Source organism: Leopardus geoffroyi, chromosome D2 (assembly GCF_018350155.1).
Source record: "Leopardus geoffroyi isolate Oge1 chromosome D2, O.geoffroyi_Oge1_pat1.0, whole genome shotgun sequence".
NCBI lineage: Eukaryota > Metazoa > Chordata > Mammalia > Carnivora > Felidae > Leopardus > Leopardus geoffroyi.
This window is the reverse complement of record NC_059334.1, coordinates 8,900,599-8,919,498: the sequence shown is the minus strand read 5'-3', so window position 1 is coordinate 8,919,498 and position 18,900 is coordinate 8,900,599. Positions and strand designations below refer to the sequence as shown.

Genomic DNA, 18,900 nt, shown 5'->3' with positions numbered 1-18,900 from the left:
GGGGGGGGTGGTGCAGAGAGAGAAGGAGACACAGAATCGAAGAAGGCTCCAGGCTGAGGTGTCAGTACAGAGCCTGACACAGACCGTGAGATCATGATCTGAGCCAAAGTCAGACGCTTAACCGACTAAGTCACCCAGGAGCCCCGAAAAAGAAAACATTCTTTATGGTGTTTCAACAATCCTTCCCCTTAATACTTGAGTATCAAGCCTCCATATCACTAAATTCAACAAAGCTTCTACAGGTTTCAAATCAAGAAAGGATGTGCATACTAGGAGTCTACATGGCAAACAACCCCTTACCCACTGCGACAAGGTGGCTGTAGTTCTCCAGCATCACGTCCCTGTACAGGGTCCTCTGGGCAGGGTCCAGGTGCTGCCACTCTTCCTGGGAGAAGCCCACAGTCACGTCCTCAAATGATAAGGATCCCTGAAACAGCACGTTTGTGTTTAAGTGTAAGTAATCAGAACTGGAAGGCATGGAACAGCTGTCAGAGAACCGTTAGGGAGTTCGCCATTCACAGGCAATTAGAAAATGTGTTATGGCATGTCTACTTGTGCACTTGACTGGAAAGGTCCTCACCGTTGTGCTAAGTTACCGGGGTCGTGGTACGTGCCTACGTGCCATAAAGACCTCTCCTACTCTGAGGATCTGAAGACCAATAACACCACGTCACTGTCCTCAAGGAGCATATAATCTGACAAACACACATAAACGTGTAAGCATGTAACTGCAATGAGATGTTACTACAGGAAAAAGATGCACGATGTAGATGGAGGTTACAGAGGGGAGAAAAGTTCTACTCCTGCTACTGGGGTGGGTTTCACTGATAACAGAGTATCATTCACGAAACTCGGGCAACAGCATCACCATGTATATGTCCAAAATATGTAGTGAAAGCAGTAACAATGAACACACAGGGGAGTACTGTTGGGACTCTGAGAAGATAAAGAGCTATAGTGGTATTCAGGGAACGTGGTACGAGCAATTCTGGACGTAACTCCAGTAGAATAGGGGCATCCAAAATATTTGGTTACTCTTCTAAGAAACCTTTCTTTCATAGGATTGTCAACTTATAATGTGAATCTATATATTAAGTTTCCTCGTTATTTTTTTTCTAAGTCACTTTTATTGTTTTCAACTGAATAAATTTGGCACGTAACATTGTATAACTTTGATACACCTATATATTATAATGATTGCCGGCATAGCTCTATTTACCACATTACCTAATGATAATACACGGTATTACTGTCTATATTCATTTCACCGTACATTAGATTTCTCCATTCTTTTTTTTTTTTTTTTGGATTAAAATAAATGTAGGGAGGCATCTGAGTATTTTCTTCCCATTACTGAACAGACTCTTGCACAGTCCCTGGGTTATATATGACCCACTTAGGAGATGACCACTGTGGAAAATATTGCAAGAAACAGACACAAGCAGGCAGAGACAGAGACGTATCACTCCCAGGTTATCAAAACAAATAGCTAATAAATGCTCATGCCATATATTAAAAACTAGTTAACAGGGAAAAGATTAGACTATTACCCAGAAATTTTTTAAGTATTATTGAGAATAAACAAGGAATACCCGAATAAATGAATACACTATATTCATGGATTGGATAACTCAATATTACAAAAACCTAATTTCTCCCCAAATTAGCCTATAAATCAGAACGATTGGTTAAATCCAGACAATCAGAATTAAAATCTTGGCAGATATTTCTGTGGAAGCTGACAAGTTCATTCTCAAACTTATGAAGAAACTCAAATGACCAAGAATGACCAAAGCCATCTTGGAGAACAAAATGAGTAAACTCACAATGATGTAGGCAGAATTCCAAGATGACCTCCAAAGAGCCTCACACTGATATAATCTTCTCTTAAGTGGGAGAGACTTGTGTTCCTGTGATATTGTGTTCCTTGTGTTATGTTATATTCAATGGCAAAACAGGTTTTGCAAGTATAATTAAGATCCCTTAATCAGCTGACTCTGATCTAAATGGGAGATTGCCTTGGGTGGGCCTGACCTAATCATGTGAGTCACTTAAAGAGGGTAAAATATCAGAGACATTCTTCTACTGATCTGAAAGAAGCAGGCTACTCTGAGTTCTAGAGCTATGTAGAAATAAATTCTGCCACATATGTATGAAAGGGAACCCAGGTGACACTTTGATTGCAACCTTACGCCTAAGAGGACCTAGATAACCTATTTCCAGACTCCTTATCCACAAAAACTGTGAGATAATAAATTTGTGTTGTTCTTACCTGTAAAATTTGAGGTAATTTATTATGAAGTACAAAACTGATGTACTAGTGGATATAAAGATTATTCCAAAGTTAGAGTAATTTAACAGAGTGCACTATCAGTAAAAGAATAAACTGAAAGATCAATGGAGCTAAATTTATAATCTAGAATCTGACCCACAAACATGGACACCTGGTTTATTAAAAAAAAGAAAAAAAAAGTGTTACTAGTAAAGCAGTGAGAAAAGGACACTGAAAAAAAAAATTTGATTTCAATCTCACATAATATGTGAAAATCAATTCCAGATGGACTGTAGGTTGAAATGCGATCAGTAAAACTTCCAGAATATTACACAAAAAACTATCTTCACAATCTGTAGACAAGCAAAAAAAATTTAAGCAAGACACCAAAAACACTAACCATAAAGAAAAAGAGTGAAATTAATAGGAGGACAGTGAAGTTAAGAGCTTCTATTAATCAAAAGGAAATAATTTTTTAAAAAAGCAAACCAGAGAACAGGAAATTTTAGCAACATCTTGAAATGATACAGGGATTACATCCAAAATATATAAAATGCTCCTAAAATCAGTAAGGAACAACATGAACTAATGGAAAAATGGGAAAAGGACCTAACACAGTGACTTCACAAAAGAAAAGATCCATGGCCAATCAACATGAGAAAAATGCTCAACCCACACCATCAACCACTGAGTGAAAGGCTATTGGGAATAAGAACATTCACACAGTCTCCAAGTGTCCTGTGACAGATTATGAGTTTACAAAAGGAGACAAGAAAACTCTACTTTTCAAGTGGGGTATTTGGTGGTATTATTAATAATGGTACAGTCATACCTTACAAGTATACAATAAATGAGCCTAATAAAAATACACAATCTGACTCTAATCATGAGGAAAAACAGATCCATCGAACCAGACATGGGGGCCACTCCACAGACCTGCTTCTCGACATGGCTGCCCACAGCCAGGCATCATCCCCAGACCTTCGGACTTAACTGGTATGAAGCATAGTCTGGGTCCAGGAATATTCGAAGAGTTTCAGATGATTCTAAAGCATTAAGTTCAAGAATAACTACTCAGCAAGACATGTGACCAGGACTTAAAAAATAAAAATCTATCATATGAAAGAATATAAGGGTATGATCTTTAATTGGATCCTAAACCCAGTAAAGTTTAAAGGACACTTTGGGTACAAATAGGGATATCACAGACAAAGAAAGTATGTGGGGAAAATGCTTCTATCTTTTTAACTTTGAAAATATAAAAGCTGAAGTAAAATACTTAGACATGAAGTCATAACAAAAAATGAACAAAACCTACATAAAGAAAGCTGTGAAAACACTCCTTTAAGAAGCTATTAGAAGAAACTGAAAGCTAGCCCATGTTCTCACATAAGAAATCTTAGCATCAAAAAGATTTTGATTCGTAACATTAATAGGGCAATTTAATGCAGTCTCAAAAAAATACCATCAAGCTTCTAAGTGGGCATAAAACAAGTTGGTTATATATTTAATTGGAAGAAAAGCAAAGTAGGCCAAGAAAAACCTGAGAAAAGAGCAATGAGGAGGAATTAATCTACCGGACAGTACCAGATATAAACATAAAGCTGCCATAATTAAAATAACGTGGTACAAGACACATAAATAAAAAAAGGGATCAATGGAAAGAGACTCAAATGCATCTGGAATTTAGTAAATGATAAAGACAATATCATAGAGTAGGAAAAAGAATCTTTCATTAACACTGATAAGATAACTTGGAGCACCTGGGTGGCTCAGTTGGCGAGTGACCAACTTCAGCTCAGGTCATGATCTCACGGTTTGTGAGTTCGAGCCCTGCATGGGGCTCTGTGCAGATGGCTCAGAGCCTGGAGCCTGTTTCGGATTCTGTGTCTCCCTCTCTCTCTGCCCTTCCCCCCACTCACCCTCTGTCTCTGTCTCTCAAAAAATAAATAAACGTTAAAAAAAATTTTTTTAAACAGACAGTGATAAAATAACTTAATAGGATAAGAAAGATAAATGGGATCCTTTCTCATCTATACATCAAGAAAACTGCAAACGGATTGGTCAAGGTTAATGTAAAAGACTCCGTAAGGTATAGAAGAAAACATAGGTGAGTTCCCCGATAACTTAAGAAAGAATAACATTTTCCTAACCGTGACTAAAAATCCTGATGCAATAAAATAAAATAACAAATTTTACCAAAAAAATTAAAAACCAAGCAAAGAAAACCCTCTGCAGAGTTAAATAAAGTTAAAAATAAAATCAAAAGTAAACAAAAATGACAACTCAGAGGTAAGTATTCACAACTTAGGTGACAAAGAAAGGGTTAATATCCCTATATAATGAGCTCCTTAAAAGGAAAAAAAGCAACTGCCCCATGAAATATGGACAAGAACTGAGAAAACTCACAGGAAGAGAAACACTAATGGCACTAACTAAACCTTATAAAATCAAGCTCACCCTTTAAAAAGAAAAGTGAAGGGGCGCCTGGGTGGCGCAGTCGGTTAAGCGTCCGACTTCAGCCAGGTCACGATCTCGCGGTCCGTGAGTTCAAGCCCCGCGTCAGGCTCTGGGCTGAGGGCTCAGAGCCTGGAGCCTGTTTCCGATTCTGTGTCTCCCTCTCTCTCTGCCCCTCCCTCGTTCATGCTCTGTCTCTCTCTGTCCCAAAAATAAATAAACGTTGAAAAAAAAAAATTAAAAAAAAAATAAAAAGAAAAGTGAAAATAAAAATTATACCGAACCATTTCACTCCTATCGGACTGGCAGAAATCCAAAAGAATAACAGCATATATACTTAATTTAATTTGCTGTTGACATAAAAGCATCCTGATATCCTGCTGTTGAGAATGTAAAATGATTAACCACTAAGAAGTGGAATATGGCAATAGTTGGCTAAATTACAGATGAATTTACCACTTAACGCAGAAATCCCACTTCTGGGAACCAACCACAGGGCACGCTAGCCAAAGAAAGAAAAGACATAGGCACAAGGCTACATCACTATTTATATTTACAAAAGACTAGAAACCACCCAAACACTGATCAATAAAGAACTGGTTGAATGTGCTTTGATAGACTCACACCATGGAGTGGTGCGGAGCGACTGGAAAAAGAACTGGGGAATATCTCCGTATAGTGCTACAGAGTGAACTCCATAATATATTATTAAGTGACAAAAAGTTTAAGTGAGAAAATCAAGTATAATATGCGACCCACAAAGACCTACACATGAGTCTGCTTAATTAAAAATAACAAAATGAGAATCACTGTATTGTACAAGTAAAATTAACATAACACTGTATGTTAATTAACTGGAATTCAAATGAAAACTTGGGGCACCTGAGTGGCTCAGTTGGTTGCCGGCCTGATTCTGGATTTCGGCTCAGGTCAAGATCCCAGGTTGTGGGAGCGAACCCAACATCAGGCTCTGCACTGAATGTGGAGCCTGCTTGAGATTCCCTCTCTCTCTCCCTCTGCCCTGCTCATGTGCGCCCTAAAATTAAAAAAAAAATTTTTTTAATTAAAAAAAAAACTTAAAACAAAATGGTCACCCTCAAAAGGTAAGGGAAGGAACAAGAAACAGGATGGAGGGGACAGAGATAGAAGCCAGACTGATTTCTGAATCTGCTGTGTATTATATGTATAGTTCATCTTCAGAAAACTGTGTTTTTTATACTTAAACAAAAATAATTATCAAAATGAAAACAAAACCCTAAAACAAATAGCAAATGAAACAAATGAATCTAATTGTGTCTCAATTTGATGGTACACCTCAGTGAGAAAATATCTGCTGAATTTAAGGCATAGGAATGTGACTACATATCACAATGGGAATATACCCAAAGGATAAAAGGACTGCAGAAAACAAACAAAAACAAAAAACACAAAAAAAACCCCAAAACCCAACAAATAAAAACAAAAACCTTGAAAAAAAGATTCACAAATCTGCCTACATCAAAATACAACATTTCCACGTGACCAACAATACCGTAAAGTTAAAAGATAGAACAAACCCTGGAGAAGATATTTACAACGAATAAAAACAAAGATTACTATACAAAACTCATAAAGGATATTTATAAATTAATAAGAAACACAAGAACGAAATCAAGAGAAAACTATGTAAAAATATACAAAATATATAAGCCAACGTTTCACAGAAGAAAACTGAAAGACACAATCTGATAAAATAATCAGAGAAATACAAATCACAACAATGAGGCTTTCATTATCCATCAGACTGGCCATAATTTTTAAATTTTTTTAAAAATGTTTATTTATTTTTGAGAGAGACAGAGAGAGAGAGAGAAAGAGAGAGAGAGAGAGAGAGCCGGGGAAGGGCAAGAGAGAGAGGAAAACACAGAATCCGAAGCAGGCTCCAGGCTCTGAGCTGTCGGCACAGAGCCCCACGCAGGGCTGGAACTCACGACCTGTAAGACTAAGACCGGAGCTGCAGTCAGAAGCCCGACCAACTGAGCCACTCAGGTGCCCCAAGCAATACTTTTTAAATAACAATAACAACCATCAATAAGGAGGTAAAGAACTCTGTGCTATCCTATAAGCTGGCGTGAGCCGTTTGGTTACTTAGGAGACCAATCAGGCAGTACCAAGGGACAGTGCAAGTCCTTTCCTTTCATGGTCCAACAATCCTAATCATGTGTGTAGGCTCTGGTGTGCTTGAAATGCTTGCTCTTACTCGGGGAGAGAAAATGTAAAAGATGTTCACTGGAGAATTATACATAAAAATGAAAGATGAAAATGGCATGCCTTAAAGAAACGGACAACTAAAATGTATGGTGTCATAACAACATTAGAAAGAATTAAGTATTAATCAACTTGGATAGATCTTAAATGCAATATTAAATTTTAAACACAGAGCTGAGGTAACATACACATCAAATGAGATACAGCCTTCAGAATTCTAAAAATCATATACAACAAAAATATATATTCCTTCATGATACATACATACGGTTGTCTCCCTACACAAATGGAATGACAAATCAATGTACATACGCAAATAGAAGCGAACAGTGAGTCAGGGATGAAAAGCCAGGAGTGGTAGGGTGATTAATGGCCCCAGAGATATTCACATCTAATCCCTGGAACCTGTGAACATTCCTGTACATGGCTGAAGGGGCTTTGCATAGATGATTAAGGTAAGAATCTTGAAAAGAGATTTTCCTGGATTATCCAGATCTTGCCTGGAGCATAATGACAGGTGTCCTAACAAGCTGGCAGAGACTGGACTACAGACGGGAAGGCGACATGAAGACAAAAAGGCAGTGATTGACGTAATGTGCTTTGAAGATGGAGGAAGGTGCCACAAGAGCCCCCCCACCCCCACCCCGCCAAAAAAGCGAGGAAACAGATTCTCCCCTCAGAGCCTCCAGAAGATACCTGTCCTGCCACTGCCTTGACCTTAGCCCCGTCAGAGTCATTTCAGACGTCAGACTTCCAGATCTGTAAGAGGACAAATCTGTGTCGGCTCCAGCCACTACCTCCGCGGTAATTTGTTACAGCTCTAGTAGGAAATTAATGTAATAGGAAACATGGTCTGCCAAGTCAAGATTCCACGAGGGAAATCTCACTGACAGGAGGAAGGGGCTTGTGTGGAGTCACAGGAGCCAGCAGTAGGGACCGCACAAGAGTACAGGCAGAGAGGTCGAGCAACTCGTGCCCTGAAAACGATTCCCGAAGCGGGTCTGGGTCAGGAAGGTAAGAGCGGGGAACCGCCCAGGGTCCATCCCTCCACAGAAACATCAGAACAATGGCAACAACTATCAGAATGAATTTTATCAGACCTCTGGAAAAGAGGGAAAGGTTGACAACCACCTACCGAAGGACGGATACAGAAGGCAGCTGAAACCTGGTAGGAGAGACCCGTGTGGCTTTGACTTAGCCTTGCTCCACCTCAGCCTTACAGGGGGCCCTCGTGGGCAGAGCCGCCACAGCAAAGAACGCAAACTGGGCTGCTGTCCTAACAGAAAGTTACGGTCGCAGTGCCGAGGCTAGACTTCAAGACTATGGTGTTGGCAAGGTGGTTCCTTCTGTGAGAGAAGAAGCCGGTCAAGGCTTCTTCCGTGGGCTTGCAGGCGACCGCCTCCCTGTGTCTCATCATCTTCCCTCTGTACGCAACTCTGGGTCCAAATCTCCCTTTGATGAGGACACCAGTCATACCATATTAGGGCCCACCCTAATGATGTCACTTTAACTTGATTACCTTGGTAAAGATCCTACCTCCAAATAAGGTCACATTCTAAGGTATCGGGGGTTAGGACTCCAACACATGAATTTTCGGGAGACACAATTCAACCCACGAGCTGGCTCAGCAACAGTCTTGGAAGATGAAATCCCACATTCTTGGTGTGGATTCCTGGTGCTGGAGAGAATAGAAGAGAGCTGGTTCTCAAACAATGGGGACTGTCTGTTTTGACCTGTCTAGTGGAGACATGAAAAGACTAAGGCAAAATACTCATATAACTGTCACACATCACAGGATACAGGGAGGGCACCTGCTGAAAACATTTGAAGGCAAATGAACCAGCTGCTGCCACCAGGGGCAAAAGATAACGCGTGGGGCGAACAAGACATGCCAAAAAAGTCTGGCGAGAAACGCTGGGGAGTGGAATAGCTTGAGACTGAAACGCTTCCACATGTTCCTGGAAATCTAGAAGACACACGTATTCAGGACAGGGTGCATGTTCAGAAAAGACCCAATAAAGCCCCAGGCTCTCACCTCTGGTGGCCATCAGTTCTGCGCCAACAGGAAGTGAGCGCGAGGGAAGAGTTGTCAACGGCCCGGTCTCGTGCCGGTGGTGGTGGTATAACCCAACACACCTAGACCCCAGCAGCAAGGACTCAGAGATTTTTGGTTTTGTTGGCCCCAGGTATTTAACAAAATCTCTAGTTCACCACTGGGGGACACCTGGGTGGCTCAGTAGGCTAAGTGTCCAACTTGGGGTCAGGTCGTGATCTCGCGGTTCATGAGTTTGAGCCCCGCATCAGGCTCTGTGCTGACAGCTCAAAGCCTGGAGCCTGCTTTGGATTCTGTGTCTCCCTCTCTCCCTCTGCCCTTCCCCCACTTGCATGTGTGCGCACTCTCTTTCTCAAAAATAAATAAAAACATTAAAAAAATTTTTTTAATTACTAGTTCACCACTGGTAAATGGAATACACTTCTGTAATGAAATGGAGCAAATACAGTCTTTACAAAAAAGTCTTTCTTTACAGAAATTCATTACACAACAACAAAACTGCACCTTACCTAACAGTAACAAGCCTAAGGGGTGTAGGAGAAAAAAAACAGTCTCTTCAACTAATGACACTGGAACTGGATATCCACATGCAAATGAATGAAAATGGACCTCTCCCTCATATTATACACAAAAATTATCTCAAAACAGATCAAAGACCTACATGTAAGAGCTAAAAACTACAACTCTTAGAATAAAACAGGAGAGAATCTTCATGATCTTAGACTTGACATGGATTCTTAGACAAGACATCAATGGCAAATGCAATAAAGAAAAAGAGAAACCAGATTTTACCAAATTATAACCTTTTGTGAATCAAAGGACATGCCATCAAGAGAATGAAAAGACAACTCACAGAATGAGAAGAAATATTTGAAAATCATACATCTGATAAAAGTCTAGTACCCAATGCGGCGCCTGGGTGGCTCAGTTGGTTGAGCATCCGACTTCAGCTCAGGTCATGATCTCGTGGTTTGTGAGTTCGAGCCCTGCGTCAGGCTCTCTGCTGACAGCTTGGAGCCTGGAGCCTGCTTTGGATTCTGTGTCTCCCTCTCTTTCTGCCCCTCCCTGACTAGTTTTCAGTCTCTCAAAAAATAAAGTAAAAACATTTTAAAAAAATCTAGTACCCAAAATACTAACAAAAAATCCAATTTAAAAAATGAACCAAGGATTTGAGGGGCGCCTGGATGGTTCAGTCGGTTGAGCATCTGACTTTGGCTCATGTCACGATCTCACGGTTTGTGGGTTCCAGCCCCACGTCAGACTTTGCGCTGACAGTGCAGACCTGATTCACATTCTGTCTCTCCCTCTCTCTGCCCTTCCCCCACTCTCACGTAATCACTCTCTCTCAAAAATAAACATTAAAAGAATAATGCAGAAAAAAAATAAAAATAAAGGGTGCCAGGAGTAATAATAATAATAAAAATGGGCCAAGGATTTGAACAGACATGCATGCAAAGCAGATATCCAAATACCAAACAAGCACATGAAAAGGTACTCATTAGTCATTAGGGAAAAGCAAATCAAAACCACAATGAGACATTACTTCATACCCACTAGGATGGCTAACATAAAAAGACAACAAGTGTTGTCAACAACGAGGAGAAACGAACTTGCATACATTGCTGGTGGAAATGTGAAATTGTGCAGCCACTGTGAAAAAGTCTGGCGGTTCCTCAGTAAGGTGAGAATACAACTAACATATGGTCCAGCATTATCACTTCTGAGTAAACACCCAGAAGAACTAAAGACACATATTCAAGCAAAACTTGCACATGAAATGTTCAGAGCAGCACTATTCACAATAGTGGAAAGGCAGAAAAAGACCCAATGTCTATTAACCAATAAGTGGATAAACAAAATGTGGTCCATCTATGCAATGGAATATTATTCACCAATAAAAAGGAATGAAGTCTTGGTAAAAAGGCACAAACATTCAGCTATAAAATGAAGAAGGCTTGATGATCTAATGTGTCACATGGGGCCTAGAGCTGGTATCCCTGTATTGTACAATTAAAATTTGCTATGCCAGTGATACCTGAGTGGCTCAGGCAGTTAAGCCTCCGAATTCAACTCAGGTCATGATCTCACTGTTCGTGGGTTCGAGCCCTACATAGGGCTCTGTGCTGACAGCTCAGAGCCTGGAGCCTGCTTCAGATTCTGTGTCTCCCTCTCTCTCTGCCCCTCCCCTACTCAAACTCTGTCTCTTCTCTCTCTCTCTCTCAAAAATAAACATTAAAAAAAATTGTTTTTAATAATAAAACATTAAAAAAAAAGTTGCTACACCAAGAAACGAAGAACTACGTGAGGTAACGGACGTGTTTGCTAACTAGACGGGAGGAGTCCTTTCACAATGTATACAAATATCAAAATCATCATGATGTACACTTTAAATGTCTTAGAGTTTTGTCAAATACACCTTAATAAAGTTGGATAAGAAAATGAAATCTGTAACATCCTACAATACAAACAAACTTTTAGATTTTTTTTTTTTTCAACATTTATTTATTTTTGGGACAGAGAGAGACAGAGCATGAACGGGGGCGGGGCAGAGAGAGAGGGAGACACAGAATCGGAAACAAGCTCCAGGCTCCGAGCCATCAGCCCAGAGCCCGACGCGGGGCTCGAACTCCCGGACCGCGAGATCGTGACCTGGCTGAAGTCGGACGCTTAACCGACTGCGCCACCCAGGCGCCCCATGAACAAACTTTTAAAGCATTCTGCTAAGTGAAGGAAGAATGACGTACAAAAATACATATCATGTGACTGTATTTATATAAAAGACCCAGAAGAGGCAAGTCTACAGCAACAGAATGTATTTTACTGGTTGCCAGGGACTGAGAATTCCAGAGTAACTTTAAGGACACACCATCCATTTAGCCTACAGGAGCTCTAGGTTTTATCAAGGGAAAACAAAAACAAAAATAAATCAAGATCATCGGAAAGCTGTCTACGTGGCTTCAGTAACACTGTCTCCTAAAAAACCTCATTAACTGGGCTCTGCTCAGCTCTTTGTCTTTTGCTTCCACTGAAAGATAATTACAGGCATTCTGGTTGCCACCAGAAGGTTGTTTATCATCTACATAAAAGAAACAAAAGTTGTTCTATTCACCTCTCAATGCCAAAAAGTCTTTAGGCTCCAAATGGAGTCAGATTGCTTGGTGCATGATCAATGTAACGGTCTTTTTTTTTTTTTTTGGTCATGGCTATAAGGTCAGAAATATTTGCAACTTAAGTTTGCTAACCATCTAATTTCATTTGAACTGTGTGTGTGTGTGTGTGTGTGTGTGTCTCGTCAACTTTGCCCTATTGATCTGTTGTTACTCCAATGCTACTGGTCTATAGACCTCAACATCACCTGCAATCCTGTTCAAAATGAAAATTTTCGGGTCCCATTCTATGGTTTAATAAACTTTCCAGTTTTGATCTGATGTGCATTAAAGTTTGAGAACCATTGTGTCATGCTGTTTCCCTCAGGTTCATTTTATCTATTTCTACTTTTCATTTAAAATACAGGAGTCGTTACCCTCATAAAATCCATTATAAAACAAAGCATAAAATGACTTCAACAACAACTCACATAGGATTTCTTCATAATTTGCTGGTCTTTCTTGGAAAAATGTTGAAATCTCTGAAAGTATAGCTGGGATAGAAAAACAGGAATGAAGTCATTAAAGATACAGATTGCTTTGCAGTTCCTGGATTTGCCTTCTTAAAAAGCTGCCAACATCACCAGGATAAAACGCCTCTCTATAGGCATTTTATATCCTTTTCACCTTGGAGAAGGGGCAGGAAAGGACATAAGATAAAGCACCCACATGTCCACATGGGACTGTGATTTGGCCACGCAAAGCTTGGGTGTGCAATTTTTCACTGGGTGAATGGAACTCTTGTCTATTGATATTTTACAATATTGATATTTTAAAATAGTTTAAAATAATAACCCCTTTATTCTACTTCAAAGTTTTAAAAATCAGAAAATTGGTTAAACAAATGACAATATGCTAAATGAAGGAACACTACACCTTCAGCAAAGGTTTTATAATAAAAGTTGTTACATCTATATTTCCTTGTTTACTCCCCAAATTAGAGAACTCAACCAAAGCTGTGAAAAAAAAGGACGGAGGCACTTTCAGGTAAGGGTACTTTTTAATTGTTTTTCTAAAATAGATGTACACTCTGAAACGGCTGTCTTTTAAGAGATGTGTTTCCACAGTGATGATGTGGTCAGCACTGGCCTGGGTGTGGGGAGATTCATTATCTACTTTGGGCTCTGCCCCTAACACAAAACCAGGGAAATTCACTTACACCCTCAGCACCAATTTTTCCTCACCTTTTAGGAAGAAAAACAAACTCTTCTTGTACTGCTATCCTATAAAGAACTCATCCGCACACCTTTAAATGTCAGATTCATCATGTGAAAGACAGCTCGGAATCTGGGAAGAATGAGTGAAAAATAAAGAGAGTGGGGGATGAGCTGGGATTGGTGAGACAAGACTGACTCAGATCTGGTTTTAAGACCCTTCCTGCACGTCCTTGGAGCGCCTCCAATGAAGTTCTATTTCCGGTGTAGCCTAACTGTCCTCCATTGGTGCAACCCAGATGCCTCTCTTCTGAAACCTGGTCCAGACTTCCCTTCATTAGGCAGCCCTGAAGGATTCTGAAGGTGGCAACATTCTCAAATCTCACTCATTCTGAACAGGCTGTGCAAACCTAGAATCTGCTCCTCTCTGGGAACTACACTGCCTCTGCTCAAAAACTCAGTCAAATCATGGAATGGTTCTCTCCAGGTAAGATTCTGTTCCCAGAGACTCTTCCTTACTTGACAAAACGTGCTTCATTCAAAGGTAGATGAGAAATGTACCTAAGGGGCAAATTCTTTTTAACTGAATTGTCACCCAGACCCACAGTTCAACTGTATTTGTTGCTCCATGGAATCTCTCAGGTCAGACCTTCAATAAACTCAAATCAAGGCTTCTGAGAACAGTTACAGACCTAACTCAGAAACAATTATGCTGTCTATCAGAGGCTCTGAAGACATCTAGAAATCCCTCAAACAGAACTGCCATGGTAAGATTCAATCGTTCAAATTGTTTCTTCACATGCCAAATTACTTCTGCTAAGCGTTGTGCAGGATGCAGTGCTGGCTTTTATAACCAAGATAGTAAATTGCAAAGACCATGACATTTGGAGAAACAACTAAAATTGTCTTCTAGTTTATCTGCTAATGTTGTGACTTCGGGCATATAACTTTCCTCTCGGTCTCAGTTTTCCAATTTGTTACAGCAGGGAGAGCTATACCCACCTAAGTGAGCATAAAGTAACGAATAAGAAGTCTGTTAACAGTCGCTAATATTTACTGCTAGGCCTCTGAATAACTCCAGGAGGCAGGTGTTATGAATACCTTCAGTTTTACAGACGTAAAGTCTCAGGTAGGTTATTTTTCCCAGATGACTCTTTTATACCCGGTGCTGCCCTGCATCAAAGCACCCGCTCAACCCGGGCCCCCTCTCTCTGCGGCTGAGCGCACCCACCACGCATGCGCACTGGACGCTCCTCCCGCGGCCGCACAAGCCACGCCCCGGGATCCACGCGGAACGTGCATCTTCCCCGGGGTACCTCGTCCCCGCATCCCCGCATCCCACGCCGGCCCCTCCCCCTAACACAAACTCTCCGGTCCCGGAGTCCCTCCACCCGGCAGAAGCCTCCCCCACCCAGTCTCTCGGGTACAACAGCCGAGGGTCCCGCCGGGGTTCGCGGGCCTCTTCCCCACGCTAGGCACCAACGCTCCCTGGAGCCGCTCAGGGATCCTTTGGGAGCTCTCCAACCCTCTGGCCTCGCCAACCCTCCCACTTGGGCCGCACCAGCTCCCAGAGCAGCAGGCAGACCTGCAGGATCGTGGAGGCTGCGCACCGACTCTCACCGTAAGCGGGAGAACCTAGAAGGGCCTGCGAAGTTCTGCACATGCGCAGAAGGAGCCGCAGAAGACCCGTTCCCATGACCACGCGCGGCGGACTCTCAAACTTCCGGACTCCATTTCCCACAAGTCCGCTCGCTAAGGACCTGGAGAATTTTGAAAACGTTGATGTTTCTTTAGCAATTCAGAGATTGTGGCAGGTGGTTGTCACTTCTGTATGCAGCCCTGTATTTTTTCAGTACCTCAGAGAAAAAGTCTTAAAGCCTATGTGCCTTTTGAACACCAAGCTACCAAAGGAGGCAAAAATGTAAATCGATGTATGTTATTAACATAAATAGGAAAGTTACCTTGAATAGTAGAAAGCCAAACGAATTAAATACTAGGAAATGCTAGCAATGAAATAAAAATAATAGTAAACAATATATAAAATAATAGCATTTCTCTCAGCAGTGAGGAAGATAAGCCCTGGACCCTTCAAGTATCAAATAAAATAAATCCAGACTTCGGTAAGGAGAAACTTATTTCAAAAAGACTATTGCAATGGGAACAATGCTCTGACTTCAATCTGAAAGCATCTCAAAATTGAATAGAAAAAAGGGGCAACTGGCTGGCTCAGTTGGGGGAGCATGTGACCCTTGATCTCAGGGTTGTGAGTTCAAGCCAAATGTTGGGTGTAGAGATTACTTAAATAAGGAAATAAACTTTAGAAAAAGGTTTTTCTATTTTTATAGGGAGGATGGAAAACGCTCAGCAGAAATTTTCGAGAGGAAACTGGGCAAGTGAGTTGGGGAGGTGAACAAAAAGCATGATGGGGTAGTCTCACATGAAATGTTCCCACTGTGGTCAGCCAACCTTGGGATGAGCTGTTCAGGGAGCTGTTCAGGCTCAGACCTGAGGACAAAACAAAATTCAGGGCTTGTGAAGGGAAGAGAGGCCTGACCAAAGTTTAGTCAAGCTAAGTCAGTGTAGACCTGACCTATAAGAAATTCTAAAAGGCCTTCTTTAGCCTGAAAAGGAAGGGCACTAGACATTAGACAGTAACTTGAAGCCATATTAAGAAATAAGGAATACCAGTAAAGATAACTACACAGGTAAATATAAAAACAAGTATCACTGTATTTTGTGTTAGTAAGTCCTCTTTTTATTTCTCATGTAAGGTAAAAGACAAATACACCGACAATAAATGTCAAACAATACCAAGAAACACATAAATTACCTAAACTCAAGAATAGAAAATCTCAACAGATCCATAATAGACAGAGGTTAAATCAGTAATGAAAAACCCCTCAACAAAGAAAAGCCTAGGATCAGATGGCTTTACTCATAAATTCAACCAAATATTTAAAAGGATAATTAACATCAATCTTTCCAAACTCTTCCACAAAATAGTGGAGAGAACATTTCATTCATTATTATGCCAGCATTCTCCTTATTAAGAAGAGACAACAAACAACAACAAAAAAGACATCACAAAGAAAAACTACAGATGAAAATTATTAGTATAGTTATAAAAATCCTTAATAAAATACTAGCAAATAGCCCTAGTATATGAATTAGGTTAATTTTTAAGATACGAGATCAATACTGAAAAATCACCTGTGTTTCTGTACAGCAGCAATGGAAAAGGAAATTAAGAAATTCCATTTCCAATAGCATACAAAAGAATAAAATACTAGGAACAATCTTAAGAAAGAGATAAAGAAATTGTAGGTTGAAATCTGCAAAACATTGTTGCAAGAATTGAAGTGGACTGAAATAAATGGAAAGACATTCCATGTTCATGCTATGGAAGACTTAATGTTCTTAAGATGGCAATATTACTCAAAGCCATATACAGGTTCAATGCAATCGCTATCAAAATTCCAACAGCCATTTTACAGAAATGAAAAAACCAATTCTCAAATTCATAAAGAAATAAGCATCTTGAATAGCAAAGCAATGTTGAAAAAGAACAAAGTTGGATGACTCATACTTTGTGATTTATAAACTTACTACACAACTACATAAAAGAGAACACTGTGGTGCTGCTTTAAGGATAGGTATATAGAAAAATAAATAGAATTGAGGGCCTAGAAATAACCACACACATCCATGGTCAATTGATTTTTGACAGTATGTATTAGCAAATAAAGACATAGATCAATGTCTTTATCTGTCTTTAGAACAGATTCAGAAACCCACACAAATACAGCCAACTGGTTTTTGACAAAAGAGCAAAAGCAATTTAATGAAGAAAAGATAATTTTTCAACAAATAATGCTAGGACAATAGGACAAACATGCAAAACAAATGAATCTAGACAGAGAATTTACACTTTTCACAAAAATTAACTCAAAGTGGATCATAGACCTAAATGCAAAATCGCAAACTAAGAAACTTCTAGAAGATAACAGGTGAAAATCTAAGAGACCTCAGGTTTGGTGACATATTTTTATATACACTACAAAACAATCCATGAAACAAAATGGATAAACGGGACTTACTGACATTATAAACATCTACTCTGTGGAAGACAGAGTAGTGCTAAGAGAATGAAAAAACAGACAACAGATTATAAGAAAATATTTGCTAAACACACATTTGATACAAAATTTGCAAAAAAAAATTCATATCTAAACCATACAAAATATTCCTAAAACACAATAAAAAATGAGCAATCCACTTATTGTATATTAAAGTATATTATAAGAAATAACAGAAATGTAAGGATTTAAAATACCACATAATAATTCTTATGACATGTAAGATTGGCAACATTTTTGAAAGTTATATGAAAAGTTTAAACAAATTGACATTATTTATTTTTGAAGGAGACAGAGCATGAGCGGGGGAGGGGCAGATAGAGAGGGAGACACAGAATCTGAAGGAGGCTCCAGGCTCTGAGCTGTCAGCACAGAGCCTGATGCAGGGCTCAAACCCACAAACAGTGAGATCATGACCTGAGCTGAAGTCGGATGCTTTACTAACTGAGACACCCAGGCACCCTGAGCTCTTTTTTCATATGTCCTCCTTTTGTAATCTAATGATATTAATAGAAGTTTAAGTTCTTTGATCATTCATTTAGTATTTTAGTTGCCCTCATCTTCAACCCATGAGCTCACCCTTTTTTTTTTTTTTGAGTCATCAGATTTCCTATACTATCACCCTCTGCTATTTTTCTAATGAAAAAATTCAGGACTAATACTTTTTTTTTTTTTAATTTTTTTTTTCAACGTTTATTTATTTTTGGGACAGAGAGAGACAGAGCATGAACGGGGGAGGGGCAGAGAGAGAGGGAAACACAGAATCGGAAACAGGCTCCAGGCTCTAAGCCATCAGCCCAGAGCCTGACGCGGGGCTTGAACTCACGGACCGCGAGATCGTGACCTGGCTGAAGTCGGACGCTTAACCGACTGCGCCACCCAGGCGCCCCAGGACTAATACTTTTTATGTGGTGTTCCAATAGAAGAAAAAAAGGAAGACATTTTTTCATATGCTATAACCTGTATGAAACTTGAAGACATTGTGCTAAGTGAAATAAGCCAGTCATAAAAAAACAAAGACTGTATGATTCCAATTATAGAAGGTCTGTAAAACAGTCAAGTTCATAGAAATAGAAAGTAGAATGGTGGTTGAGGGGCTAGGGAAAATGGGGAGGTGTTGTTTAATGGGTTTAGAATTTAAGTTTTGCAAGATGGAAAAGTTCACTCCCCAACAATGTGAATATACTTAAGACTACTGAACCATACACTTAAAAATGGTTAAGACTGAGGGACACCTGGATGGCTCAGTCAGTTGAGTGTCCGACTTCAGCTCAGGTTGACCTCATGGTTTGTGTGTTCAGGCCCCACATTAGGCTCACTACTGTCAATGCAGAGCGTGCTTTGGATCTTTTGTCCTCCTCTCTCTCTGCCCCTCCCCTGCTCATGCTTGCTCTCTTTCAAAAATAAATAAAACATTTTTTTAAAAATGGTTAAG

At 40.0% G+C, this 18,900-nt stretch overlaps 1 protein-coding gene across 1 annotated transcript in view; it reads right to left on the bottom strand.

The window, feature by feature from the left end:
• Nucleotides 1-15,040, bottom strand: part of LOC123576397 (zinc finger protein 33B-like) — a 31,695-nt gene extending 16,655 nt beyond the window's left edge. Inside the window, exons 1-3 of the mRNA XM_045437183.1 lie at nt 14,915-15,040; nt 12,607-12,669; nt 301-427 (exon numbers count right to left, since the gene is read on the bottom strand). Coding sequence (XP_045293139.1) covers nt 301-427; nt 12,607-12,669; nt 14,915-15,025 — 301 coding nt within the window. The 5' untranslated portion in view covers nt 15,026-15,040. The remainder of the gene's footprint in view (nt 1-300; nt 428-12,606; nt 12,670-14,914) is intronic.
• Nucleotides 15,041-18,900: the final 3,860 nt, after the last annotated feature.